The sequence below is a fragment of the Lathyrus oleraceus genome, chromosome 5, assembly GCF_024323335.1.
Source record: "Lathyrus oleraceus cultivar Zhongwan6 chromosome 5, CAAS_Psat_ZW6_1.0, whole genome shotgun sequence".
Taxonomy (NCBI): domain Eukaryota; kingdom Viridiplantae; phylum Streptophyta; class Magnoliopsida; order Fabales; family Fabaceae; genus Lathyrus; species Lathyrus oleraceus.
The window spans coordinates 36,265,083-36,275,214 of record NC_066583.1 but is presented as its reverse complement, the minus strand read 5'-3'; the positions used below and the strand labels follow the sequence as shown (position 1 = coordinate 36,275,214).

Here is a 10,132-nt window from a genome sequence, read left to right as displayed (position 1 = left end):
ATTCTTACGAGGTATTCACCTCGGAAATCCATACTACGCAACCATCATTTCTAGTTGGCCAAAGGTTCAAGGTTCTAAAAGGTCCTTAGAGTCATAGACCCTTTTGAAACCAGGGTCGACCCAATCAATTCAGAGGCCCTTTTCTAATTTTAAAAATGGGCCTATATATATATATATATATATATATATATATATATATATATATATATATATATATATATATATATATATATATATATATATATATATATATATATATAATTTTAATGATTAAAAATGACAAACAAAAGATAAAATTATATATTAACCAAATAAAGTACCAAAAAGTTCAAAGGTATTGTTTAAACTACTAACACCATTTCTTACAACTTAAATTATCTAACTACATAAAAAAAGTCTTCCTACGAACACTTTTTGAAGCAAAATCGTCAACTAAGTCTTCATATTTTATTGTCTCCAAAATATCATTTTCAATAGCTATTAATGCCAATCCATTAAGTCTTTCTTGTGACATGGTAGACCGCAAGTAAGTCTTTAACAACTTCAATTTTGAAAAACTTCTTTCTGCAGAAGCAACTGTCACAGAAATAGTCAATAAGATTCTATATGCAATAACTGTATTAGGAAAACAATCCAAGCCTTTTAAAAATAATAATATATCAGTAGGTCTTACGGTTTCTTCAGGCAACATTTCTCTTAGTAACTTCAACTCTGCAAAAAATTCATTCCCATCAATATCAGATTGCTCATTATGTTTCAATGTCTGCTCAAAGTTAGTACAACAAGACTTCAAAGTTGCACCATCTAATGATTGTAACTTGTGAGAAGTAAACAAGAAACCAAAAATACTTTCATACTCTTGGTATTGCTCAAACCTCTTATTAAGAGATACAACAGCTTGATCAACAAGGTAAAGAAAATAATTAACCCTGAATGATTCTTCTTCTGATAGCTCGACTGATGGGATATTCAAATTCTCATCAAATTGCCTTTTTCTTTTAATTATACGCCTTTGAGGAAATATTGGGGCAATATTCAATTCCACCGCAATTTCCATAGCGTTAATCAATATCTTATAAAAACCTGTTTCTCTATATCCCTCAAAATACGAAATCAACCCCTTAATTTTTTGCATAGCAACATCAATAAGCATATCCTTTTCCTGTAAAAGCTTGCTAACAGAATTAATTGCAGATAATATTTCAAACCAAATAATTATAGCCATCAAAAACTCAAAATCACCAAGCTCATTTGTTGCTAAGGATTTAGCTTCATTTTGTATTTTAAGATCAAGATCATTTTCTGACACTTCAAGAAAAGCTTCTGTAAATTCTAACATTTGAGTTCTTATAGCTTTGACACTTTCTACACGACTCTCCCAACGAGTGGATGACAATGATTTTGGAGTCAACCCTTTTACATTATCTTTTAAAATTTTCCATCTCTTAGTAGAATTGCCAAAATTTGTATAAATGCGCTGAACAACTCCAAAAAAATTCCTAGATTTACTACAAGAGTTAGCCATATCACACAATGCCAAATTAAGACTATGACAACCACAAGGAGTATAAAAGGCTCTCGGATTTATGTCTAAAAATCTCTTTTGCACACCTTGGTGTTTTCCTTTCATATTGGACCCATTATCATAACCTTGCCCTCTCACGTCAAATAGGTCGAGACCAAGTTCTTTCAATTCATTTTGTAAAACATCAAAAAGCCCCTGACCACTTGTATCATTCACATTCAAAAATCCTAAAAATGATTCCTCAATACTAACAGAAGTTGAAGAAATATCCACATATCTTATTATCAAAGGCATTTGCTCTTGGTGACTAACATCAGGAGTACAATCAAGTATCACTGAAAAATACTTTGCCTGTTTGATTTTTCTAATGATTTCAATTTTAATCGCATAACCAAGAAATGAAATCAACTCATTCTGTATGTTATGCCCAAGATAATGAATATGAACTTTTTGAGTTGTAACACGTCTAACATGTTCTTGGATGATTGGGTCAAATTCAGCTAACATTTCAATCAAACCCAAAAAGTTTCCATTGCTATCTTCGTACAATTTCTCCTTAGAACCACGAAAGGCTAAATTATGTTTAGCAAGAAATTTCACTATTGAAATAACTCTTTTTAAAACATTTTTCCAGTGATCCTTTTCTTTCTCAATTAATCTTTGAGTTGTTTTATCAATAGTTTGAAATTTTTGCAGCCTTTTGCGATACTCATACCAAGTAGTCATATTTTAAACATGTTCCATGCCTAACTCGTGCTCTTTAATTCTTTCACCAACATGTACCCAATCACTATAACCCTGATTTGCTAATTGTCCCCTAACAATCCCATTTTTAAAAACTTTACAACAAAAACAAAATACTTTATCAAGCTCTTTCGAATAAACAAGCCAATCTCTATCACACACCTCCCATTTGCTAAAGCTCTAGTATACAAATTAGCCGTAAAACGTCTATTCAAACTATCTCTAGGACCCTTCGCAATAGAATTATCTCTTTTAGGACCTTTCACAACTAATAAATCAATCAGTTTAGGTTGAAGACGATCCCAATTTCTTGGATCAAATATACCATAATCAACATTATCATCATCATCATCATTGGCATCATCATCATTATTAACTTCATCAACAATTGGCACACTATCAAGATTATCATTTTCAATGGGCACACTATTAAGATTATCATTTTCAATGGGCACACTATCAAGATTATCATTTTCAATGGGCACACTATCAAGATTATCATTTTCAATAGGCACACTATCAAGATTATCATTTTCAATAGGCAAACTATCAATATTATCAACATAACGACTTTCATTTGAAACTTGTGGTTCTTTGATTAAAAATTTATCAAGAGCTCCTACTTGAGATTGAATTAACTCTTCAATTTTTTTCTTTTTCTTACGTTTATCATTTCCACATTCAAATTTTCTATTCTTATGAGGCATATTAGGAGGCATAATAAGAAAAACCTAAAATTTCTCACAATGTCTTTTGTGTCTATCGATGATCTACTAATTATCCTGTTGTGAAATTGTGTTCCTACATCAATATCAAAAAAAAAATCAATTACATTAAATAAAAGAAATTATAAATTAATCATCAAAAAATATTAATAATTAAATCATGGAGAAAAGACTTTAATTTATATTCAATTATATTTTATTATGTTGTGTTCTTCTCTAATATAGTATCATAAAAAATTAATAATTATAAATTAATAGTAAGAAAATAAATTACATTTAATTAAATAAATTATAAATTAATCATAAAAAATATCAATACTAATACATACTAATTTTGCTTTGAAAGATTCCAAATTGCAATTTGGTCTTATGAGAAAAAGTAGGTATAAAAATCGTCATTCTTGTTTTGAATTTTGATACTACTGAGTAGTATATAAAGTATACTAGTATCCCATTTCACCCTAAAATTTTATTTATTTATATATTATAATTTTTTTAAAAACACAAGTTACCTTCATTTTCACCCTAAAATCTAAAATCTAAAATCTAAAATTAATATTGATACAGGAACTAAAATAGGATTTCACCCTAAAATTTAAAATAAATCTAAAATTACTATTTTTTTTCTGCCTTCAAAATCAAATAATCACAATAAAAATAAATGGAAAGTAACTAATTGAATAAACTAACCTGATAAAAGAGATGATTGAAAAGGAAAAATAAGATTTTTTTTCTAGTTTCAAACAGCTCTAACAGAGTAAGAGAGAAGAGAATAACGTTTGAGAGGAGAGAGAAGTGAGAACGTGTGAGAAAGGAGAAAAAAAAACGTTTGGTTTCCAAATATCCTATTTTTCAGCATTTAATATTTTATTTATTATATGTGATACAAAAATATTTTTATTTATTAATTTTTTTATATTCACTAATAATAGTTAATTTGAGGCTCCACAAAAAGTGAGGCCCTGTACTACTGCACAATTTACATAGGAAAAGAACCGACCCTATATATATATATATATATATATATATATATATATATATATATATATATTAAAAAATACAATACATGACACAAATAATTTATTAAAAAAACATAAACGTTAAAATAAATTACTAGCACAAAATACAAGAAAACGATATATTTATAATATTTTTCAAATGTTGTTATTCTTTTGCCCATAACGTTGTCATATATGTTCTATCAAGTCTTGTTGAAGGTGTCGATGAATTTATTTATCACGAACATCAAATCTTCTACGAAGGAACTCTTGAAAATCAATATTAGAATCATTTGACAATATTGTCGCATCATTACTCAAATGATCATAAGAAAAATCAAAGTTTCCATCATATGAGGCATGTTGTCTTCAACTATCATGTTGTGTAATATGATGCATGTATTCATTATGTGTTAGAGTGCGTCTAAGTGCCAAGACCGTGTTGGGTTACATATGATCACGAAACGAGATTGAAAAACTCCAAATGCTCTTTCAATATCCTTTCTTGCCCCTTCTTGATGTTGGACAAATAACTTTCTCTTATCCCATTGTGGCATCGGGATACTTTTCACAAATATGGACAATTTAGGATAAATATCATCTGATAGATAATAGCCTTGTTGTATTCAGTATCATTGATTGTATAATGAACCTCGGGAGCTCGTGCTTGCACAATATCGTTGAAGACATTGGATTGGTTTAACACATTAATATCGTTGTTTGAACCCGCTACACCAAAGAATGCATGCCAAATCCATAAGTCTTGTGAAGCCACTACTTCAAGCATAACAGTTAGTTTTCCATGCAACTGGACAATTTTTCCATTCCCAATGCATACAATCAATGCTCCCTAGCATACCTGAAAATCCTCGTGTCTCCCTCATTCACATTAGGCATTCAATGTCTTCAGCGTCTGGCCTTCGCAAATATTGTGCCCCAAATATTCTAATCACTCCTCTTGTAAACTTATCAACACACTTTAGTATCGTGGTTTCACCAATTCTCAAATAGTCATCCATATTATCAGCAGATGTTCCATATGCCAACATACGGATAACAACATTACATTTTTGTAATGGTGAAAGACTTGACCTACCAGTTGCATCAACCATCATTCGAAAATACTCATCATGTTGCCCTAAAGCTTCAACAATATGAAGAAACACATGTTTATGCATTCAGCACCTTTGACGAAACTGCTCATTCGTGTATACCAGAGTTTCTGAAAAATAATCATTGAACAATTGATCATGTCCCTCTTCACGATTCCTTTCTATATTCCTTCTTTGACGTCTAGGCATTTTAGAGCTCGGGGCTTCTTCTTCCATAAACATCCTCACAAGTTCTTCATCTATATCATCATTCATATAATCCATGAATATTTTTGCAATATGGGAAGGGTTGGAAGGATCCATGTGAAAAGAAGTTATATATTGATTAGAAGATGATAAAAATTGTAGAGAATTAAAGAGGTAGAGAATGAGAAGAAGTACTATGAAACTTAGTGTGCATGTTAATATTATTTATAAGACTAGTTTATAACGGCTAGTTTGACTTTGAATAACTGCTAGTTTGAATAATGGCTAGTTTGACTTTGAATAACGGCTAGTTTGAATACATAATAAAAATTTTAAAATATATAATCATACTAATTAATTCCAAAATACATAATTCATACTAATTAATTCCAAAATACATAATCATATTAATTAATTCCATATTTTTCTCTAATCATGTCGCACAATATTTCATGAGTTTGGAATTGTCTTGTATCCATATTTGATGTATCTTTTGAGAGTATTTGCAGATCATTCATCTTCAGTCTTTCCTCGACAGTTTCAACCTTCTTAATCCTTGCATCAACCACTTTTCTCTCTATCTCGACTTTTTCACCTCAATACGTGCATAGTCTCGTGCAAACATTGACATCAAATCAATTTTTTTAAAGTCATCTTTTAAAGAATCATATTTGACATTTGGAGTAGAAGACATTTCCACAAGCTTTTCTTTCTCTTTCATTTTGGATGCCTTTTGACCGACTGGACGACGTAACAAACTAGGTGATGATGGATTATATTCACTGCTCATTGGTGTTAGTGGATTAGAAGATGAAGAATATGCTCTTGAAGCTGAATTCTGTGTTCTTTTTACCGAAGCTTCCAATGAACCTGCGAGTCATTTAAGTTCATCTTTCAATAATCTCCATGCAGCCTCAAATGTAAACTTTTCACCTTCATCTTGAAAATAAATTTTATAAGTAGCTTGCATGATATTATTCTCAGAGCTTCTGATTTTCTGTGTAGATACAATTTGTTTGTAGCATCCAACAAACTTTTGAACAGATGAATTTATTTTGTGTCATCTACCTTTTAATGCCATTAGCTTCCTCTCTTTGTAATTGATGTCACGATGCTTGTTAAGAGCTTCGTCAATTCTCTTCCAAAAACTATCTCCTTTTTTATCAACCCCAACAATTGAATCCTTTAAAACATTGAGCCATGACTGAATGAAAATTCCATCCTCTTTTTGTTGGAACCTTTGTTTAGGCGTATTCACAGCAGGTGCAGATGCAACTTCTTCACCAAGATTAGTATTTTCCAAGCTACCTTGAGTGCAAACTTGTGGCATTTCATGTTCTTGATCATTTGATTGCACACCATTACTACCTATTTGAACCACATGAGACATAGTGGGGTTAGTTGATTGAGATGAAGATTGTTGATATTGATATGGATAAGGTGGTGTATGATACGGGTAATTTCCAAAGCGTGAGTTATTTTGTGGATTTGGGATAAAATGAGAGTTTTAAAATTTTGGGTTATTGTGTGAATTTGGGATAAAAGGTGTATTTCCAAAATATGAGTTGTTTTGTTGATTTGGAATAATAGGAGGACTTCCTTTTGCATAAAATTGGACCAAATATTATATTGATTGGGGTTCATTGTCAAATAAAATGTGTAGACAAAAATTAAAATGAGATAAAATAAATTGGTCAAATTTAGACTAGATGTAAGTGAAATATTAGATAAAATAGATTACCTATTTATACTAATAATTAAATATTACCGTTTAAAATTATAATCGTTGTAGTTTTTAATTTTGTTATCGTTGTGATTTCAATTTTATATTAGCAGTTTTCCTAAAAAAATAAATGAAAAAGAGGTTAATATAGTCTAAAGAACGTTGGCTAGTTTGTTTATGTTTTTCATTCAAGAACGATTGGACATAGTAAATATCCATAAGACTCAGACAGCATGTCCTCAAATATTGTGTAGCAACCCCAAAAAGTAACCGATAATCATGCTCTAACCATCTATTCAATTAAATTAAATACATATTTACACATAATTAACTAAATATCATACAAATAGACTAAAAAGAGATGTACATAAATTATTTTTCTACCATGTGTTTTAAAAATTAGATCGATCATCAAATCAAATCAATGAGGATACTAGAACACTGGGTTATTGGTCGAATCACTGAGTTATTGGTCGAACCGCATGATTAAACCGGATCAAATTGGATAAATCAGTTGAATAAACTGATCTCAATAACAAAACTATATAGTTATTAAAATGATCGAATCAGATGACTCTATCTCTAAAAAAATCACAACACCTACAAAATTTTAAAATATCAAAATATCCTAATTTTATAAGGTCATTCATTAAATTCAAATTCTAAACATACTCATCATACAATAAAATATAAATTCAAATAAATTTTGCACAAAGTCTAATTGCAACATAACTTGAATAACAAAATAATGGGTTATGTCTAATAAATTTCATTAAAAAAAAAAGAAAAATTGTTTCAAATAAATTTTGAGCAAAGACTATTTATATTTTAATTTTAATTTTTTTTTTAATTATCAAAAACGGCGGTATTTTGTCTAAAAGGAAAAAACACTTTTAATCATTTGATTTTTCAAAATCGCCAATTCGTTGGTTTTTATCAATTTTGATCAGTTATAATCAGTTCTTGTTGATTCAATAACTAATCTAATCTAGCAATCAGACCAGACGGATAACTCCTCCAATTTTCAATTTAACTTATTCGATCGATCAGTTCGATTCGATTTTTAAAACGCTACTGTAAATAATTAGACTCTATAGACTCTCAATCATAAACCATTTTATGATAAAAAAATATTTTAAATTATAAATCATCTTATATTACCTAAACAACATTAATTATTCTATATTTTATTTTATCTTCTACTATTTATTACTCTCTTTTTTAACTCTTTTATTTATTTTTTGTAGTGTTAATCAAACACAATTTCACAAAATTTCAACTAATTTACTTTTCTCATATAAAATGACAAAATGACAAAAAAAAACTATAAATTTGGGAGGGAGGAGAGAGTATTATATATATATATATATATATATATATATATATATATATATATATATATATATATATATATATATATATAGGTCAACATTGATATCTTTGCATCTATCATCTAAAGTTAAATTTTTCACTGTTTCTTATCTTTGCATATATCTATGATGAGATTCACAGGTAAATGAATGATTTATCATTCTATACACTCTACTAACTCTCTATGAAGATTCAGTGCGATGTTTGTAACAAACGGCAAGCTTCATTATTCTGCACCGCAGACGAAGCTGCCTTATGCTCCGCCTGCGACCACCGTGTCCACCATGCTAACAAGCTCGCCTCCAAACACCACCGCTTCTCTCTCAACCATGCTAATTCTCCCAACAACTTTCCTCTCTGCGATATTTGCCTCGTAAGTTAAATCTCTACTTTTTTTTTGGTTCTTATACATGTAGGGTTTCTGATTTCTTTCTTCAATATTGTTTGTAGGAAAGAAGAGGTTTTGTGTTTTGTCAACAAGATAGAGCCATTGTGTGCAAAGAGTGTGATTTCAAGAATCACGGTTCCAATGAACACACCAAGAAGCATAGTAGGTTTCTTCTCAGTGGGATTAAGCTTCTCTCTCCAGGTTCTACATCACCACCACCACTCTCTCCAGCTCCTCCCGCTCCAGCTTTCAACAAGGTGATTTCAAATGAAGAAACCGCCACTGGTTTCACCATATCGGAGTACTTGATAAACACTATTCCGGGTTGGAAATTTGAAGATTTCTTTGATTCTCCTTCTTCAGTTTCTTTTCACGGTGAAGATAAGTTCTCATTAGTGGATGATGCGGAAAACATGGTTTCTTTCTCTGGTGGAATTAGGGTTCCTCAAGCACCAACTTCTTCTCTTTATTATTCTTCAAAAATGGATAACAGATTATTCAGCAGCAGCAGTTTGAAGGATGATAATAATTTCACAGTTCCACAGATAATAAACCCTCCCAATTAACTCTTGCTCTCTTGCTTCTTCAAACTTCTATATTTTCTTGTTCGTTGCTTTATGGTTCTTGATGATTGAAACTTGTTAGGTTGCTTTCTCTATCACCAAATAATTGTCTTAATTTAAAGATGGTATGATTTGAAGTATATTTTAATTAAACATGGTTTTGGCAAAGATTATTGTGATTCTGGCCTTTAACTTTGTGAATACACGACAAGGAGTACTAGAGTAGGTACATATTTGTCTAAGACAGGATTCCTGATCTGAAAACTGGATTTGTTAAAGAATGATTAATGACCACCTTGTTATTTATCATTGCACGTTCTTAACTATATTATTGTTGTTAATTGATAGGGTTAGCAAATCTTATCAAAATTCCATTTTCAATAAATAAGTAATAGTGTTCCTTCAATAAAATGAAGAAATATTAAATTAATATGTTCATTGTTGTTATTTTTACAAGTGGAAAAAAGAAAAGAAAAAAAATAAGAAATTAATTAGAAAATAAAATTCTACTAGCGTCAGCTTATGATTCCTATAAGATATTTTTCAAAAGATCGGTATGCCGCATCATTACTAGTTTCGTATTTTGCTGAATAGTCAGCACAAACATTCTCTTCTATAAGAGTATGAAATATTTGAACTCGTTATTCTCTAGTGAGACGCTCTTTAATATTGTGTAGAAATTACGGCATAGTGATGTCAAACATTAACCGACTCTGAGATAAGTTTGATAGCAGAGTTGGAGTTAAAATAACACATCAAGTCTTTGATGGCAAGTTCTCTGACGGCCAGATGCAAAC

General features: G+C 30.2%; 2 protein-coding genes and 1 pseudogene across 2 annotated transcripts; 1 reads left to right on the top strand and 2 right to left on the bottom strand.

Annotated features, from left to right (window-relative positions):
- Positions 1-382: 382 nt before the first annotated feature.
- Positions 383-2,251, bottom strand: LOC127078594 (uncharacterized). Its single transcript, XM_051019034.1, has one exon. The coding sequence runs from the start codon at positions 2,249-2,251 to the stop codon at positions 383-385; it is 1,869 nt and encodes a 622-aa protein (XP_050874991.1).
- Positions 2,252-5,697: 3,446 nt separating this feature from the next.
- LOC127087563 (glutathione S-transferase T3-like) lies at positions 5,698-6,680 on the bottom strand (annotated as a pseudogene).
- Positions 6,681-8,458: 1,778 nt separating this feature from the next.
- On the top strand, positions 8,459-9,546 carry LOC127084187 (B-box zinc finger protein 21). Its single transcript, XM_051024587.1, has 2 exons — positions 8,459-8,757; positions 8,835-9,546. The coding sequence occupies exons 1-2, from the start codon at positions 8,569-8,571 to the stop codon at positions 9,336-9,338; spliced, it is 693 nt and encodes a 230-aa protein (XP_050880544.1). The 5' UTR covers positions 8,459-8,568; the 3' UTR covers positions 9,339-9,546.
- Positions 9,547-10,132: the final 586 nt, after the last annotated feature.

Bases quoted from the DNA above. Each gene is read 5' to 3' on its own strand.
- LOC127078594 (XM_051019034.1), bottom strand. From the start codon at position 2,251: ATGACTACTTGGTATGAGTATCGCAAAAGGCTGCAAAAATTTCAAACT.
- LOC127084187 (XM_051024587.1), top strand. From the start codon at position 8,569: ATGAAGATTCAGTGCGATGTTTGTAACAAACGGCAAGCTTCATTATTC. The intron at 8,758-8,834 runs GTAAGTTAAATC...TATTGTTTGTAG, and splicing joins CTCTCTGCGATATTTGCCTC to GAAAGAAGAGGTTTTGTGTT.